Here is a 19,580-nt window from a genome sequence, read left to right on the forward strand (position 1 = left end):
GTTTACTTGTTGTAACACAACACTTGTTGTGTCTGGTTTGAGTGTCAAGATGATGTTGGCCTTATATAATGAGTTGGGAATTTTTGTATTTTCAGTTTTCTGGAAGAGTTTATGTAGAGTTGGTATTTTTTCCTTAAAGTGTTTTGTAGCATTTACCAGTGAATTCATCTGGGCCTGGCAATTTCTTTGTAGGAATGTCTTTAAAACTACAAATTTAATTTCTTTAACAGGTATTTAGGTTATTCATTTTATACTGAGTGAGTTTTGGCAGTTTGTGACTTCAAGGAATTTGGCCATTTCATCCAAGTTGCCAAAATTAGTTGTACAATGCTGTTCATACCTTTGGTGTATTATTCTTTTAATATCTGTAGAACCTTGTGATATATTCTCTCTTATTCCTTATGTTGATAATTTGAATTCTCTTTTTGACCCAATCAGTCTAACTGGAGGTTTATCAATTTTATTGATCTTCTCAAAGAAATAGCTTTTGATGTAATAGATTTTCCCCATTTTTTTCTGTGTTCTCCTTTATGATTTCTGCTCTGATACTTATTTTTCTTTTATTCTACTTACTTTGGATTTAATTTACTCTTCGATTTCTTCCATTTTTTTCTTTAGATGGAAATTGAGGTTATTGATTTGAGACTGTTCTTCTTTTCTACTATAGGTGTTTTCTAGCATAGTTTATCCCCAAATATAAATATTGCTTTAGTCTCATTTTACAAATGTCAGTATTGTATTTGCATTGTCATTTAATTAAAAATGTTTTCTAATTTGTCTTTCAAGTTCTTTTTACCTATGTATTATTTATAAGTGTGTTGCTTAGTTTCCAAACATTTGAGGGATTTTCCAAATATATGCCTGTTACTTATTCCTCATTCCTATATGGTCAGAGAATACTTTGTATGAATTGAATCCTTTAAAATTTAATCAGACTTGTTTTATGGTTCAGAATATGGCACATATTGGATAAATTTTCTCTTTGGTCTGGAAAAAAATGTGTATTTTCTTGTTGGTGGTTGGAATGGTCTATAAATATCAATTAAATCAAGTTGGTTGATAGTATGGCTCAACTCTACATCTTTATTGATTTTTCTGTTGATTTGTTCTATGAATTATCAAGAGAGAGTATTGAAATTTCTATATATATTTGTGACTTGGTCTATTTATCCTTACAATTTTATTAGTTTTTGCTTCATATGTTTTGAAGCTCTGTTATTAAGGGCATACACATTTAGGGTTGTTACATCCTCTTTATAAATATGTCCATTATCATTATGTAAGAACCTTCTTTATCTCTACTAATATTCTTTATTATTCAGTCTGCTTCCTGTGATACTAATATAGCCACTCCAGCTTTCGTTTGATTAATGTTAGCATGGCATATCATTTTCCATTCATTTACTGTTAATATATTTGGCTCTTTATGTTAAAAGTAGATTTTATTTTATTTTATTTTTATTTTTTATTTTTTTGGTAGGCACATTTAGTTGTGTCTTGCTTTTTAAATGCAATCTGACAGGGGCACCTTGGTGACCTAGTCAGTTAAGTGTCTGACTCTTGATTTTGGCTCAGGTCAGGATCTCAGGGTTATGGGGTTGAGTCCCATTTTGGGCTCTATGCTGGGCATGGAGCCTGCTGAAGATTCTCTTCCTCTCCCTTTCCCCTCCTCCCCCACTCATGTGCGCACTCACATGCACTCTCTGTCTAGGAAAAAAAAATGCAAGCCGATAATCTGTGTTTTTTAAATAGGGATATTTAGATTCTTTACATTTAATGTGATTATGACTATAGTTAGGTTTAGAGCCATCATTTTTCTATTTGTTTCCTATTTATCAGTCTACTTGTTCCTTTTACCCTCATTTTTTTCCTTTTTGGGAATTAATTAAGTTTTTGTGATTCCATTTTATTTCCTTTCTTGGTTTGATAACTCTTTGTTTTGTTATTTTAATGATTGCTTAATGTTTGTAATCTCCATCTTTAATTACAGTTTGCGTTCAAGTGATACTTTACTATTTCATGAATAGCATAAAAACTCTACATTACTATTTCAGTAAACAGAATAATGCTATCCACAAAAATATCCACACCCGGAACTCATGGAAATGTTACCTGACATGGCAAAAGAAACTTTGCTGATATAATTAAGTTAAGGACCTCATATAGGGAGATAATTATTATTAACCAGATGTTGTCAATATAATCATAAGGGTCTTTTATGGGAGAGGCAGCAGGTCAGAGTCAGAGCAGAAAATGTGACAACAGATGCAGAGGTTGAAGGATGCCATTAAGGAAGAGGCCACAAGCCAAAGATATGGGTGACCTGTTGAGGCCAAGGAATGAAACCCTGCTGAAATCTTGGTTTTAGCTCAGTGATACTGATTTTAGACTTTTAACCTCCAGAATTGTGAGACAACAAATTCATGTGTTAAGGCTCTGAGTTTGTGGCACTTCATTATGGCAGAAACAGGAAATTAATACAAATGTACTTTTCTTTCTTTAAAGATTTTATTTATTTATTTATGAGAGAGCGCGCACGTGTGCGAGCGAGCATGAAAGGGGGAGGATCAGAGGGAGAAGCCAACTTCCTGCTGAGCAGGGAACCTGATGTGGGACTCAATCCTGGGACTTCAGGATCATGACCTGAGCTGAAGGCAGTCACTTAACCAACTGAGCCACTTAGGCACCCTACAAGTGTACTTTTATCTTTCCCTTACTGACCTTTGTGCAGTTGCTGCCATATATTTTAGTTTTACATATAGTATAAACCTTTTTACTACACTATCATTATCTCTGTTTAGTTACTCATCTTTTAAAGAGTTTTAAAAAAATAAGAAAAGAAACCTTACATAATTACTCTTGTATTAAACCATTAAACCATTCCTGATGCTTTTCATTTCATTGTGTACATCTATATTTAGATCTGGTATCACTTTCCTTCTGCCTAAAGGACTTCCTTTAGTATTTCTTGTAGTGTGGGTCTGCTGATGGTTAATTTTTTCAACTTCTGTGTGTCTTGAAATATCTTTAGTTTGCTTTAGTTTTTTGAGAGATATTTTTATGGAGTATAGAATTTAGGTTGACAAGTTTTTCCCCCCCTTTCAATACTATGATGATGTTGAACCACTGTTATCTTGCTTGCATTGTTTCTGATGAAAAATTACCCTTGTCTTTGAGCCTCTCCATATAATATGGCTCCTTTCTCTGGCTGCTTTTAATATTTTTTTCTTATCCCTTTTTTTTTTTTTTGGTTTGGTTGCCTTTTTTTTTTTTTTTTTTTTTTTTTTTTGGCTGAGTGGCTGCAAATACATTATCAAATTATTTATAATGTTAACATTTAAGTATTTATGTCTATACATTAAATAGCTACATAGACTACCATTATTTTGAACAATTTTGTTTATGATATGCTTTGTTATTGTTTTCTTCTTCTTTTTTTAAAAGATTTTATTCACTTATTTGACAAACAGAGATCACAGGTAGGCAGAGAGACCGGGAGAGAGAGAGGAAGGGAAGCAGGCTCCCTGCTGAGCAGCAGAGAGCCCGATGTGGGGCTTGATCCCAGGACCTTGGGATCACAACCCGAACCAAAGGCAGAGGCCTCAACCCACTGAGCCACCCAGGTGCCCCTGTTTTCTTCATGTTTCTTGCACTTAATTTTATTGAATTTCTTGGATCTGCATGCTTGTAGTTTGCATAAAATTTTGAAAATTTCTAGCCATTATTTCTACAAATGTTTTTTTCTTCCCTTTCTCCTCCTTGGGGACTCCAATTACACAAATATTAGGCTGTTTGAAGTTGTCCCACAGCTCACTATGCTGTTCTTTTAAAACAATTCTTTTTTTCCCACGGTTTTCATTTTGGATGGTTTCTATTGCTTTGTTTTCAAGTGCACCAATTTTTTTTTCTTCTGCAGTGTCTAATCTGACATTAATCCCATTCAGTATTTTTTATCTCACACATTGTGATTTTCATTTCTAGAAGCTAAATTTGAATCCTTTGCTCCAGCTCTTTGAAAAACGTTTGTGGACTTTAGATTGGAATAGCATTGAAAGTATAGATTGCTCTAGGCAATATAGACATTTTAATAATGTTTATTCTTCTGATCCATGACCATGGAATGGTCTTCCAAATTTTTGTGTCTTCTTCAATTTCTTTCATGAGTGTTCTGTAGTTCCTTGAGTACAGATCCTTTACCTCTTAAAAAAAAAATAAAAGAATGAGGCAACTATAAAAAATTTTGAATCCTTAAAAAAATCAATTTTTTACCTAACTTTTGGACATATGGAATATAAATGATAACTTTTTTAATGTTCTTGCTGCTAATTTTACTGTCACTATCAGTTCTTGGTTGATTTTAATAAATTCTTTCCGCCCTTATTATAGGTCATATTTTTCTGTTTCTTTATATATGCCCTGTAATTTTTGATTGGATTCCAAACATCATGAATTTTACCTTGTAGGTGCTGTCTATATCATTTATTCTTGTAAATATCCTGGAGCTTTGTTTTGGGACAATTTACTTGGAAACAGTTTGATATGTAGGTGATACTAGAGCAGTGCTTATTCTAGGGCTAAATATTCCCTTTCAGAGAGATAAGCCCCTTCTCTGCCTATATCTAGTACCTTACGAATTATGAGGCCTAACAGCTGGTGGGAACAGAATGTTTCCTGTCCCTTTGCATACCAGGCACTCTTATTTCTATTCTTACTGGGTGGTTCCTTTTTCAACATTGAGTAGATTCCTCATAAGCATGCACTAACTAGTACTGAATTGAATACTCAAAGGGGACTTTCTGTGACCTCCAAAGTTCCTTCTCTGTGCACCTTGCCTCTGTTTAGTATTCTGTTTCTTGAATTATAGTCACCTTGGTTTCCCCAGACTCTCAGCTCTTTCTTTTCACTCAGTCACAGAGAGTCTCTTGGTTTCTACCTAAGTTCCTCTTCCATGTGCTGCAATCTGGAAGTTCACTTGAGGTAGTGAGGTGGGGCAATCATAGGGCTTGTCTTGTTGATTTCCAGTGTTTCAGGCATCACTGTCCTTCATTTCCTGATGTCCAGGGTCTTGAGAACTTTTCTTTTGTATTTTTGCTCTCTTTGGTTTCATGTAGGAGGGTAAATATGATCCTGATACTCCCATCTAGCCAGAAGCAGATGTTTACCTTTTAAATTTAACTGTATAAAATATTCACCTGGTTCTAAAGTCATATCAATAAAGCATGGTGTAGTCAGAGAAAGTCTTGTTCTATTTCTGTCATTTTACTCTCTTTCCTGTTTCTATGGACAACTTCCTCTTCACCTTGTTACTATTAATTTGCTTTTGTTCTTTCTTTAAGTAACTTTTCCCTAAGCTTTTGGTTTGAAAAAATTATGAGAACACATGACATATATATTTATGTACATATATATATATATATATATGTATATTCCCATTTGTTAGACAAATGATAGTATGTTATACACACTATTCTCCACCTTGCTTTTTTCCCTCCATTGCAGTATATACTTCCCTCCCTCTATGTCTCAACAGCTTCATAATAGTTCATTATGTGTATATCCTATTGTTTATTCAAGCAGTTCCCTATAGATAGGTTATTTCTAGTCTCTTTCTAGTATTAAACATGATATAATAGATACATATTTTTGTATTTTTGCATCTGAATCTGTGATATAGATTCCTGGAAATGGAATTGCAGGGTCAAAGGGAAAATACATATGAAGTTTTGCTAGATATGATAAATTTTCCTCCATAGGGTTGTACCACTTTGCATCTTTACCATTCTTACCATCTGATCTTTGGATCAGATTGGTAGGTATATTTCTAACAATATTTCAATAGCACAGTAGACTGCTTCATGAATGGGTGAAATGAAATGAATGAAAGGGTGAGGACTAGAATTATTGAAACAAAGGCCAGGGTGGAGACCCTTGTCAGGGATGTTCGAGAGGTGATTCTTGTATCAGGTAAGAGTCAGACCCAATAACATTTAGGCTCCCTCCTCATGTTATAATGTTATTATTCTTAAAGTTTCTTTTTCTGATGAATTTAGAAGGTATGTAGTGGTTGTTTTTCTGATTCCCCATACATTTTCTCTGCCTCTCAGCAATGCTTTTATATTATCAGGATGCATTTCTCCATGAGTTACTTTAGTTGGTGATGTGGAGGGAAAGGAAAAATAAATTCCATAAGAAGTGGCTTGATGGAGGTGGGTTGGAGGGCTGGGGGATATTTTCCTGATAGTTTTAGTGTGAGGAGCTGCTTTCCCAAGGAAAGGACTCTGGGGTTCAAGCATGCTGTGTGTGGAGTAGGAATGGGATGGCTTGGCGGGGAGTTAGGTTAGTGGAGAAGTTTTGAGCGTTGGCTGTGACCTCTGTTACCCTTTGAGTTGTATGGCCCTGTACCAGTTACTTAATCACAGTTAGCCTTACTGTCCTTGTCCTTTAAATATCTCACAGGACATAGGAAGGATGGTTGAGATACAGGTGAGTATTAACAGTGAGTGTGAGGTACTAGCCTAGGACTGTGTATGAGCTCAGAAAATGTTAGCTATTGTTACTGTGTCAGTTTTTGAGTGTGATGGGACCAGTGAGGGGCTTAGGAAGCTCTGGGTCAGAAGGAGCAGGCAGCAGACTGGATTTGAGGCCTAGCTTGCCAGTGTAGTCTTGGTACATGGGATATTAGAATTGAACGTTAGAAAGAGAAGCTTATGGAGAAGAATGGGAAGGGTGGTTGGAGGGGTTGGTTGGTGAGCCAGATAGAGAGCTGTGCTGAGGACTGAGGTGGGGTGTCTAGTGCCCAGACTTCACGCTTTTAGAGAAAAGAAAAGGCACTGTGGCCAGGGATGGTTGAGGGGGACTTCACTGAACAGGTGGTCCACATAGTCAGGACAGCTTTTAAATAAGCCGAGAGAAGAGAGGAGGGCAGAGAACCAGGAAATATTATGGGTGTAAGTGCTTGTGGAATATATCTTGCCCACACCTCAAGACCTGCCTCTGGAGTTATGGCTCATCTCTCCAGCTCTGTAGAGTTGGTCCAAGTTGGTGTTTCAGCCACAAGCATTAATGGAACACCTGTTATGTCCTGGGCCTTGAGAATATAAATATGAGTAAGAGTTGATCTAGTTGCATCCTCATGTGGGAGTTTTCCAAACAACAATGGCCTTGGTTATCTCTGATGTTCTGATTTAGTAGGATTGAGCTGGAGTCCAGGCATCTGTCCTTTCTAATAACTACTTGTGCCATTCTGATGCCCAGCCTTGGGGAAGAACCCCTGGCTTGTGTCATTATCTGTTTATAAATATGGAGGCTGTTGGTGACCCAGTGTAGAGACATTCGGTAGGAGCAACATGCAGAGGAGCTTTTTAATGACAGTGATGTCTGAAGAGAAGCCTGCTGTTCCATCCCTTTCCTGTCCAATGTGGGGTGGGCAAAGGGAAGATGATGAAAGGGAAGCAGTGTTTGGATTCTTAATTTGGAACCTTGAATCCTGTTACCCCAGCTCTGAGCAGGTATGGTCACTGCCTCTCTCCTGTAACTCCCATGCCCTCTAGTTCCTCAGCCTCTCAGTAGGCTGTCCTTCAAACCCAAGTGAGTGGACGGGAAGGATGGTTGAGATACAGGTCATCCCTGTCCACCTGCGGACAGAGAGTGGACAAATTGGCGTAAGCTACAGGAAGGTAGATTTTGATTCAAAACGAGGGTGAAGCGAAACTGTTTCTCACAATGAGAGTTGACCAGCCACAGGAAGTCTGTCCGGTGAAGCAGTGAGGTTTCCATTACCGGGAGTGTTCGGTGGCGGCCTGCTGGTCCACCTCTCTGAGATGTGGTAGGGCAGGCTTGAACTGCCACTGTGCAACCCTGGCTGGGGGAAGAGGAATTACTCCAGTTCTTCTCTTCTTTTTCAAACCCTGTTCCTGGCTCCTGTCATCCTGCCTTCTCTTTTCTATCCCACTTTTTCTTCTGATTTTTTAATAGCTTATGCTGTGTCTGTCAGAGATAGCCATGACACTGAGGATCCCCCTTGGTGATTTGGTCAATGCTGGTAGCAAGCGACTTGTCTGGAGTCTGCTGACCATCCAGGCATCAAAGCCCACCCTGCTGTTTTTTTCTTTGGAGACAGTTCTCCCTCCAGCAAGTGTGTGAGTTCCTGTGTGGGTATGTGTGTGTGTCTACGTGTGAGAGATGTCTGTGCTGGCACATGAGGATGGGTGGTGTAGCTGGACTTGCAGCTCAAAGTGACAGAAAAGCAGTTTGCTTAGTGAAGGTGGCTGTGGCCTTGGTTACCAGGAAAGACTGGTCCCCCTCTTGTGTCCGGCCGCCTTTTCTCCCTCCCCCATTCTCCCCCTAGCCCCAGGCTCACTCCTTCAGGTTAATTTCCCTGGCTGCAGCTGTGACTCCCTCCTCCTCCTCCCCCTTCCCTCCCTCCTCCATCTACCACACACACACAGGCTGTGAGTTATGTGCCTCCTGTTCTAATGAGATAAACAACATAACTCTCACGGGGCTCTGCTCGTCCCTCTGTAAGTGGAACTCCAGGGCTGAATGTATTGGCCCTATAAAGGCACCCTGGTGCTTGTCAGCCTAGGGAGGAGGGCAAAGAAGAGGGGCTGGAGCCCCGAGAGAGTTCTTGGGGCCATTTGCTTGTTGAGATGAGGTGGAGTCAAGACAGACATCAAAGAGAAGCACGCGGGGCGGAGGCCTTGTCATGCCACACGGCCATGGCGTCCATACTCATCTAAGTCAGCTAACTCATGATAATTAGTAACTGACATTTGCACGAGGCTTCATGGTTTCAAAGAGCTTCTTCTTGAATTTAAGCTAATCCCCACAACAGCCCCTGTGAGGTAGGTATTATGAACGTTCTTATCTTACCGGTAAGGAGACAGGCTCAGAAATGCGTGGTGATATTTCCAAGGTTACAGGAGTGGTGGTATGAGGACTCATGTGCTCTTCCTCTGCCCCGTGGGCCTTCTGTAATCCATCAGAGAAAGTTAAAGAGTGGTATAAAAATAGTCCCTCTTCTGGCCATTTAGACTACCTACTACTAAGAGAGTGAGTGAGTCTGCAGCTAGAAAGTGAGTGGCCCGAGGCTGCCTTGAGGCCGCTGGCCCACAAGTGCAGTGACCAGGGTTTCAGGGAGGGCAGAGGCCGTTGGGCAAGTGTTGACAATTCTGACCTCTTGTCATTTAGATCTTTTGAAAGTGCTGTCTGAACTAGTCCCTTCTTTCTCACCTGCCCTTGGTCAGGTTGGAAATGCTATGAAGCAGAGTGTGGGGCAAGAAGGAACTTAAGGCACAGAGACTGCCGTCTTGGGTTGAGTTCTGTACTCACTCCTGAGGCTACCTCTGTGGTTCCTCTTAGATGGTTTAGATGTGGGTGCATGAGTCTCCTGGAACCAGGAATAACAGGTCATTCACTTCCTGCATTTCTGAATCTGATTCAGTTCTGGTTGAATTCATTTGATAAGTACTTCTTGATATGTCTACCAGGGATTGTGCCAAGTGTTAGGGATACTAGAGATGGATATAGTTCCTGTCATCCTGGGTCTTATAAAACTGGTAGGGGAGATAGTCCAGTAAGCTGGAAATTAATGACAGCATGTTGGGGGGAAACACTGGAACCTTGAGATGATTTTGGGAAGGCCATGAAACCAGTCTTGGTACCTCAGAGAGAATATCCAGGCAAGTGACGAGATGATGCTTAGACCTCCAGGGGTTCTTGGCCAGACATTGGAAAAATCTATAAGGTTCTTTAAAAAATAGTTGGCCTACTTACTCCATCCACTTACACTCAGAGTGGGTAGTTCTGGCATGATTTTTTGGCCTTACTATTATTAAGAAGTTCTCCAGGTTCAGTCTAGATTTTTAGGTTCAGTCTGGATGAAGAATCACTAACCCAAAATGAGTGGGGGTATGTGAGGCTGGTTCTGGGTTGTAGAGTACTGGATCAGCCCTTGTACTTGACCTCTGTTGGGATCCTGGGGCATACCAGCCCCAGAGGTGGCTCAAGGGACCAGAATCAATGCAGCCATTCAGGAATTCTAGGGTCAGAGATGACATGGCAATCACATCAGAAACATCAAACTGAGTGATCCAAAGGGGCATGTGCACCTAAATGTTTATAGCAGCAATGTCTACAATAGCCAAACTATGGAAAGAATGTAGATGTCCATCAACAGATGAATGGATAAAGAAGATGTGGTATATATACACAATGGAATACTATGCATCCATCAAAAGAAATGAAATCTTGCCATTTGCGAAGACCTGGATGGAACTAGAGGGTATCATGCTTAGCGAAATAAGTCAATTGGAGAATGACAACTATCATATGCTCTCCCTGATATGAGGAAGTGGAGATGCAACATGGGGGGTTAAGTGGGTAGGAGAAGAATAAATGAAACAAGATGGGATTGGGAGGGAGACAAATCATAAGTGACTCTTTTTTTTTTTTTTTTTTTTAAGATTTTATTTATTTATTTGTCAGAGAGAGAGAGGGAGAGCGAGCGAGCACAGGCAGACAGAATGGCAGGTAGAGGCAGAGGGAGAAGCAGGCTCCCTGCCGAGCAAGGAGCCCGATGTGGGACTCGATCCCAGGACGCTGGGATCATGACCTGAGCCGAAGGCAGCCGCTTAACCAACTGAGCCACCCAGGCGTCCCACCATGAGTGACTCTTAATCTCACAAAACAAACTGAGGGTTGCTGGGGGGAGGGGGATTGGGAGAAGGGGAGTGGGGTTATGGACATTGGGGAGGGTATGTGCTATGGTGAGTGCTGTGAAGTGTGTAAACCTAGCGATTCACAGACCTGTACCCCTGGGGATAAAAATATATGTTTATAAACAAAACAAAACAAAACATCAAACTGTTCCTGGTGATGCCTTCCTTCAAAAATAGGTCAAAACTGGGCCTTCCGTGGAAGGGAGAGCAATCTTACTTTGATTCATTTATTCTTCTCCAATCAAACACAAGCCTGCTCCTCAGAGCACAGGGAGCTCAGAACTTTGAGATCTTCCTACTATGCAGAAGCTATGAAGTTAGCAACAAAGTTAAGTATTAGGATGACTCTTGGACATGAAAAGCCTTTAGCGCATGACATCAGAGATTTTTCTGGAGCCTCTAGGCTCCATGACCCTAATGGTTTCTGAGAGCCCAAACGGGGAGGGGGTAGGGGACCTCCAGCTTTTTCATTGCCTTGCAACCTGTGGGAACAGCTATATGGTTAAAAATGAAACTTAGCTCAGAAAGAGTATTTGAAAAATCTGCTTCCTATAGTGCTGGAATAGTTGTTTCTGCTTTGGATCCAAACCAATAAGTGGGTAGAGAAGACTAGTAAGAATGAAAAATGAATAAAAGGGTATATAGCAGTGAAGCTTTTGTAGATCGTCTCGGCAGAAGGTCCCCAAATGGCAGACAGCAGATGGAAACAGAGTCGTGATATTTTCTATCTCTGTGGCCCTAGGTCTAGGAAGTGGCCTTCCCACGTGGGTCTGATGGTGGTCGTCACATGCCCCATTTACCTACAGAAGACTGAGTTGTGACTGATCACAGTGAAGCGGGAATGTATTAGTTTACTCATTCATTCAGCAAATGTTTAGTTTGATTCTTCTAGGTATCACACAGAGGGTTCTGGGGATTCTGATGAGGATGAGACTAAGTCTCGGTCTTTACTAGGATTTTTACTCTAACAGGAGTGGATTGCTTAGCTTCCGCTTGTTTCTTTTGGGGTGCACCAGGCAAGTCTTTTCAGTCTGCACACCACCTACCCAGTCTTAAGCCCCTCTCTTTCTCCCCTTAGCCTCCGCCCTCTGCCCCTTTTTTTTGGAATAGCCGTGGTCTGGAGTGAAAAGTCCACCCACATTCCTCCAAGTCCTCTCGCTTCCACACTCAGTGCCCCAGGAGCCGTAAGAATGTTGTCTGATAGGCAAGAAGGCTCCTCCCAGGGTGGTGGTTATGAAGATGACGCTGTTGTGGAACTTTGTTGCCGAAGGCCAAATCGAAATGGGGACTCTGGAGAGACAGTTTGGTTGGTGCATCAGCCCAGCCACTGGACTCTTGCCCATTTCTTTCTGTAAGGCCCAGGCAAGGGGACAGGGATGTAGAAGGATGCTGGCTCTGCAGGCCAAGGATCCTGGTCCCCAGAGTAGGCTTCTATTCCTCTGGAGGTTCTTGGGGCTCCCGCTGACTTCAGTGAGCTGCCAGCAGCTAACAGCGGGTGGAGGAAGTCAGTAGGTAGGAGATTTGGTTCCTTGATCTGGTTTCCTTAAGATGCTTCCCAATCCCTGCCATCTGTAGGTAGGCAGACTGACTTCTGCTGCTTTGCCTTGAAGAGAACCTTCTTAACCTACACCTGTAGAGAGGGGCAGTTGGTGGGTAGAAGCTGGAGATCCACTGCCTTGGAAACACCGTAGTGAGGTTGAATCTGGAAAGGTCCCTCTGATCTCCCCAAACCAGGAGGGGAGAGCTGTTTTGGTCATGGTGATGATGGTCACAGGCTTACAGAGACAGCATGGTGGAGCAGACAGGGCAAAGGTCCTAGGGTCAGATGAACTCGATACTGCCTTGCTTTACTGTTGACCAGCTGCATGACCTTGACAAGTCACATTACCTTTCTGGACTTCAGTTTCCTCTCACTGTGAGTGAGAAGCTTGGACAGAAAGGTTTCCAGGGCCCCTGCTAGCCTGAAGCCTTTAACCTTTATGCTGTCTCTGTCCATAGGCCTCGCCCCGGGCCAGCTATACACATACCCTGCCCGCTGCTGGCGTAAGAAGAGACGATTGCACCCGCCTGAGGATCCAAAGCTTCGACTGCTGGAAATAAAACCTGGTCAGTGCCCTCTGGAGCTGGTGGGAGAGGTGGGGAGGTCTGGGCTGGCCCAGGCAAGGTTGATCTGCTCTTTTGACTATAGAGCTAAGTTCCGTGGGAGAGTGAACCTGGCCCATGGTGCCCAAAGGTGTGCCTCTGTGCCTGTTCTCTTGTGTAAACATGTCCACGTATTTTCCCAAGCATCTCTTCCCTCTGGTGTCTTGTGCCTCCCCTTTTCTCTCATCTCCCTCTTGCCACCCTGTGGAGTAAAGCAAGCAGGCAAGGGTGGGAACAGGCCCAGGAGGAATGGCTTTCCGGACAGGGCCCCAGGAGCTATAAAAAACAGAACCCATCTGGGCATGGAAATGGAAGAGTCTGAGCTCAAAATTTGCCTCTAGGTGATGCTGAGTGCTTTGTGGCCATGCGGAAGGAACCGGTTACTTTTCCAGACCACTGACCTGTTAGAACACTTCTGACTCGATGGCTACCTTCAGACCTGTGTCTGGGTTGTAGTAAGGCCAAGTGATCACCCTGCGTCTTCATCTTTCAGGGAGCCTCTGGTTTTGGGGGTGCTACTAGGGCTGGGAGGTGACTCAGGGTGGTGGGAACAGTGTTTTTAAGTGGAACAAAGGTAGAGCTGACATGTCCCCTCCCACTGTCACCAAAAAACACAGACCTGACTAAGGAAGGCTGCCTGGCAAGGTTCCCTCACACCTAGCTTTCCATATTGACTTCTTAGGCTGTATCTTCTCTGCAAAATCTCTGTTCACAATTGTTTGGGATGCTTTCACTCATGGTTCTATAGTTAACATGTTTCAATTGTTTATTTTAACCCAGATTTCACTCGTCATAGAAGTTTTATTTGGGGCGCCTGGGTGGCTCAGTTGGTTGGGCAACTGCCTTTGGCTCAGGTCATGATCCTGGAGTCCTGGGATCGAGTCCCACATTGGGCTCCCTCCTTGACAAGGAGTCTGCTTCTCCCACTAACATTTCTGCACTTAAGCTCTCTCTCTCAAATAAATAAATAAATAAATAAATAAAATTCTTAAAAAAAATGTTTTATTTGTTGGAGATGGGTGGGAACTAGGTTTTTCAATGAGCTCCATCCAAGTTCTCAATGGCCCTGTAGAATTTTCAGACCGTTGCAAATACTTCTGGGTGGTGACTGAGATTGTTCCAAACTTTCTTCTTAGGATGGGGTTTGGGGGCGCCTGGGTGGCTCAGTGGGTTAAAGCCTCTGCCTTTGACTCGGATCATGGTCTCAGGGTCCTGGGATTGAGCCCTGCATCGGGCTCTCTGCTCAGCGGGGAGCCTACTTCTTCCTCTCTCTCTGCCTGCCTCTCTGCCTACTTGTGATCTCTGTCAAATAAATAAATAAAATCTTAAAAAAAAAAAAAAAGATGGAGTTTGATGGAGGGCCAAGTCTCCCTGAGCAGCATAATCCGGTAGAGATATAATGCCAGCCACAAGTATCATTTTATACTTTCTGGTAGTCACATTAAACAAGGGGAAAAAATCCAGGTGAAATTAATTTTAATTATAGATTCCATTTAACCCAACACAGCAGTAATATTATCATTTTAGCATGTAATCAATATTGAAATGATGAGTGAGATAGTATACATTCTTTTTTTGTATTGTTTTTTAAATTCCAGTGTGAATTTACACTTTTAGCCCATCTCCTTACAGACTGGCCACATCGCAAACCCAAACGTGGCTAGGGGTGCCCATATTGGTGGGTGTGGTCTTGACTGCACAGGCAGCCCCAGGGAGCTTGGTGGAGATGCAGAATCTTGAACCTCACCCCAGACCTGCTAAGTCAGAGTCTGCATTTTACCATATCCCCAAGGACTGCATTCCCCACGATGCACACTGAAGTTTGGGGAAACACTAGTTTTAAAGACTCCCACGTGGCCAGATCAGAAGTCCGTGTGGCGTGTCACCCCTGTTTCTTTATTAAACATGAGCAATTATCAATAAGAGCAGTTTATCTTAGAGGTGGGGACTTCCTCCTTCTTTGTTCCAGAATCATTGATCCTGTTTTTTTGGAAGAGCCATGGATGAGTGTGGAGGTAACCACTGGCTCAATCCTTACTGGGACCAGTTTCATTCTACCCCTCTGGGGCTCTGCAGGAGGGGCTGTAGTGGGAGGCTGACTCCATGCTGGGTCTTCTGTGCGGATTTTGAAGGGAGGGTATTGCTGACGTGTCTACCACTAGCTCGGTATGTCTTCGTGGCGTCGTGTGCGAACCCTCTGGGTATATTTTCCCATCTATACACAGGCGAAGTGGTACTTGGGGTTTCCTAGTTGGGTTTCCACTTAACCATGAGGATCACCTAAATCATATGTAATAGTATTTGACCCCCACTTTTTTTACTGCCCTTCCCCCCTTCTTACTCTTTTAATTAAAAATTTGAAAAATTTGAATAACCAACACAGTCACATGTTTTGACATTCCAAGGATAAAAAGCATATATTGTATGCGGAGTGAAAAATGAGATCTAGTCCTCAAAGAGGCAATCAGGCCCATCAGTGGCGCAGTTTTTTCAGATCCTTCAAGAGATTGTCAATGTGCACACCAAGAATTACATCCATCCATATGACCTTTTCCTTGTCTTTTGATATAGCAGGCCACCTTGTGTTTTGCCCGTTCCATTGAAAAATGTGCCTCAGGCATTGGCCCTATCAATATATAAAGAATTTCCTCATTCTTTTTTATAGTTACACAATATTCCATTGTATGAATGTACCACAACTATTTTAACCAGGTTGTTCCCAATTTTTGTCTCCAGTCTTTCCAATTTGCAGTGAATATTTTCATATTCATATATGAATTCATATTAACTTTCATATGGGAGGACATCTCAATTGCAGCTTGTCAGTTTAAAAGATTGTAAGTACTTGATGCTGATTTAAATTGTTAATCTTTGTTCTTAACATTTATACAGAAAGTCTTTTTTTAAAAAGATTTATTTATTTATTTTAGAGAGAGAGAACAGGAGCAGAGGGACAGAGAGAGAGGGAGAGAGAATCACAAGCAAAACCTACACTGATCTCAGATGGAGCTTGCTTTCATGATCACAGGACCCTGAGATCATAATCTGAGCAGAAAGCAAGCATCAGACACTTAACTGACCATGCCATCTGGGTGCCCCTAGAAAGTCTATTTCTTCTTCTTCTTCTTCTTCTTTTTTTTTTTTTAAAGATTGTATTTGTTTATTTGACAGAGAGAGAGGAATCACAAGTAGGCAGAGAGGCAGGCAGAGAGAGAGAGGGAAACAGGCTCCTTGCTGAGCAGAGAGCCCGATGTGGGGCTCGATCCCAGGACCCTGAGATTATGACTCGAGCCGAAGGCAGAGGCTTAACCCACTGAGCCACCCAGGCACCCCTAGAAAGTCTTTCTTAAGAACACTTTGTATTAGACTAATTGGATTGTCTTTTATGGAATTGAAGACATTTCATGCTGTTAAATACCTTAAACATCATTAACTCCAATTCCTTATTTTATGAGGTTCAGGCAGGTTAGGACACTTACTCAAAGTCACACAGTAATTCCTGTGGGAACAAGCAGAGAATACATGTTTTTTTCTCTGTTCAGTGCTTTTTCTGCTTCTTTGCATTGTTCATAGTTATACTAACTTAAAAAAAAAACTTTAACAAAGCTTTTCCCTTAAAAACTTTATTTTTATGATTAGAAAACTAATATTTAAATGATTCAAATGCACCCAAGAGATACTTGGAATTCCTTTAGTTATAAATGTCAAACACACAATCTAACCAGCCTAAGGTAGAAAGAAGGAAAGTTGGTTCATGTAATGGTAGATCTCAGAGTTGCCCTGGTTTCAGGCATAGCTGCATCCAGGGGTTCAAACATTGTAGTGAGGGCTCTGAGCCTCTTTCCACCTCTAATTCTCTCCTCTTTGTGGGGCAGACAAGGTGGCCATCCGGAGCCCCAATCTCAGCACTCCTTGGACTCAGCAGAAAGCAGCAGTCCTCTTCGATAGCTGTGGCAGAAAATTCCTGGGAAGGACTGATTAGCTGGCTTGGGTTTGCATCTGCCCTACCAATCACTGCCACCCAGGGGATGGGGAACTCTGATTGAATCATCATCGTCATCATCATAACCAGTGTCTGAACAGCACACTATAATTTACAAAGCCCTTTACAAAGCATTTTCATTTATAGCATTTCCTTTGGTCCTTACCATAGCCCTGGGAGGTAGAGCAGAAAGGAGGGATCAAAGTGGAATAAGCCCACTTTATATGTTAGGGAAATCAGGCTGCGGACAGCGCCAAGCCAAGCAAGGTTTACTGTGCTGCTCACATTTCTGGGAACTGACAGTCTCACTGTTAGTGAGACTGAGGAAGAAGTTACTTTATGAGCGTCTCGCCTTCTTGTCTACAGACACGTACTTTGAGCACACTGGCCTCCCCGTGGCTGAACGTGGAGCAGCTGTCATCACAGCTGGCTTTGGATTTGCCCCATCCTTTGGACCTGTCATGGCCCGTGGGTGGTAGAAACTCCCCAGGGTTGGGAGTTTGCTGGAGCCAAGTGCCCACCAGCCCATCGTGCCTCTATCTGTGATCCTTTGAAAGGTGTCCTTGGTCTCTGCCCTTGAACGTGGGGCAGAGGCTGAGGTAGATGGTCCAAGTCTCAGGCTAATAAAGACCTCGCCCCTGAGATGTCTAGAATTCTGGGGGCGGGCCTTTCTGGGAAAAGTGAGTGCCAGCTTGTTAAGGATGGGCTCTCAGAGGCATATCCGTGTCCCAACGTGGCAAAAGATCTTAAGTTTGAGGGTGTGTGGTTGGCTCAGTCAGCTAAGCAGCTGTCTTCGTCTTAGGTCATGAGCCCCGTGGCGGGTTCCCTGCTCAATGGGGACCCTGCTTCTCCCTCTCCCTCTGCCTGTCTCTCTGTCTACTTGTGCTCTCTCTCTGTCAAATAAATAAAAACTTAAAAACAAAACAAAACAAAACAAAAGATCCTAAGTTTGTTGGGCTCACCCAAGGCAGGCTTGTTCCTTCATGCCACCATCCAGGCACTGAGAAACAGGAAAAAGCCAGGCCTGAAATAAATAGCTCTTTCTCAGGTGAACTTATTTCTCCTCTTTGGGGAATCAGATCTACGGCTAAGCCTTCGGAAAACAAAAACCCCAAGCCATGAGGCAAATGCGAGTCATTTCCATGTGCCGTTCTGAGTCTGTACTGGGGACCGTGTGCTCAGGCTGCCCCTCCCCCCGGCGGCCTCCGCGGAGCGTCAGGGAACGCGAAGGAGCTCCGTCACTCTCTTCCTGGAGGTGCCTCACGTTTGACGTTGACTTTTTCACACAAGACAAAATGTCAGAAAAGGTCCTTCCTCCAGGGCCTCAGCTAGCCCGAGGGGTGCCTTTGTGTGAGAGTGGGAGGCGCCCCCTCTGGCTGCATGTTTGCAGAATGTTATCCCTACTGCTGGCTGAGCAGAGCCCAAGCCCGGCTCTCAGCCACTCTCTGTCCCCTTGGGCACGTCCCCACCTTTCAGCGGCTCTGCCCACTTTTGAGTGTGGCTCAGGGTAGAGTCATGGCAAGGGTCCCTGGAGCATTTGCTATAAACTCCTACGAGGTGGCGACAGGCAGTTGATTGAAGGAAAGCCTGCCTTCCCAGGGATAGAGGAGCAGCTGAAGGAAACGGACGGGGGGAGACACACTGCCGTGGGATTGGGTCTAACCTTTTGGAAGGTCGGCGCTTAGTACCTATCAGTGTTTAAAAGACACATCACCTTTGGCCTAGAAATTCTGCTGCTAGGAATTGATCCTACGGATAAATATATACTCCAGATGTGTGCGGTCATCCATTGTGACATTGTTTGTAACAACAACAACAAGAAGAAAGAATGGGAACACCAGAATGTCCGTTGATGGGGGACTACTTAAATATATAGTACATTCATCGAATAGAATACTATTTTGGCTTTTAAAGAAATGAGTAGGAAAAAAATGGAAAGATATCGAAGATATATTGTTAGGTAGAAAAAGAAAAGCAAATTGCACAACATTATGTATAATCCTTTTTGGGCAAACCTTGCTGAAAATCGATAATCAATTTGTCTAACCTGAGCTGAATCTCTTTAAATTTATGGAAACTAGAAGACTAAGTTTATGTTGAAAGAAAACCAATGAATGAACCAATCAATCCTTGGCACGCCTCCACTACCCAGCGCCGAGGATGCCAGGCTGTCTTCTCTCTTCCCTCCCAGGCTCCCGCCGTGAGTCTCCTGAGGTCCCTTTGACAAGCTCCAGGAGTGTAGTTATGTCTGTGATGCTCGGAGCCTCCCCTGGGCTTCACCCTCAGCACCCTCATTTCCTCGGGGGAGAGGGAGAGGAGTTCCCCTGATCCGTGAGAGACGGGGGCACTGACCCAGAGCAGAATTGTCTCAAGGCATGGGTTTCCTTCCATGTCAGGCCCCTCAACGGATAATACGGAGACGCCACAAGCAATTTATCACGCCAACACCCAGTTTGTACCTTCTGTCTTTCTTTGAGTCCCTGCCTGGGTCCTGCCAAAGTGGTAGGCAGCTTTTGGCAACAGCAGCCATCAAGTAAGAATTGTCCTTGACCTCAGGTCTGCAGAGCTGAGGGCTCTGTCAGGAAACCAGGTCAAGGCAAGAGGAAGGGGTGTAGATTAAGGAATCTCGAGGGACCTTAGGGAAGGTCTGAGGACAGGGCTGCAGAACCGTCTACCTCTGGTTCAGCCCCCGAAAGGCACAGAGCTGGTCTGGGTTAAGGACGCGTCTCGGGGCGGGG

General features: G+C 43.1%; 1 protein-coding gene across 8 annotated transcripts in view; it reads left to right on the plus strand.

The window, feature by feature from the left end:
- The window catches only part of DPF3 (double PHD fingers 3), a 298,094-nt gene that overhangs the window by 148,522 nt on the left and 129,992 nt on the right, over positions 1–19,580 (plus strand). For all 8 annotated transcript variants that reach the window (XR_009355845.1, XR_009355844.1, XM_059182919.1 and 5 more), the window contains exon 3: positions 12,717–12,824. Coding sequence is in view for 6 of the 8 variants with exons in the window: in XM_059182919.1 (XP_059038902.1) it covers positions 12,717–12,824 (108 nt within the window). In the remaining 2 variants the exon portion in view is untranslated. The remainder of the gene's footprint in view (positions 1–12,716; positions 12,825–19,580) is intronic.

Source organism: Mustela lutreola, chromosome 7, assembly GCF_030435805.1.
Source record: "Mustela lutreola isolate mMusLut2 chromosome 7, mMusLut2.pri, whole genome shotgun sequence".
Classification (NCBI taxonomy): Eukaryota; Metazoa; Chordata; class Mammalia; order Carnivora; family Mustelidae; genus Mustela; species Mustela lutreola.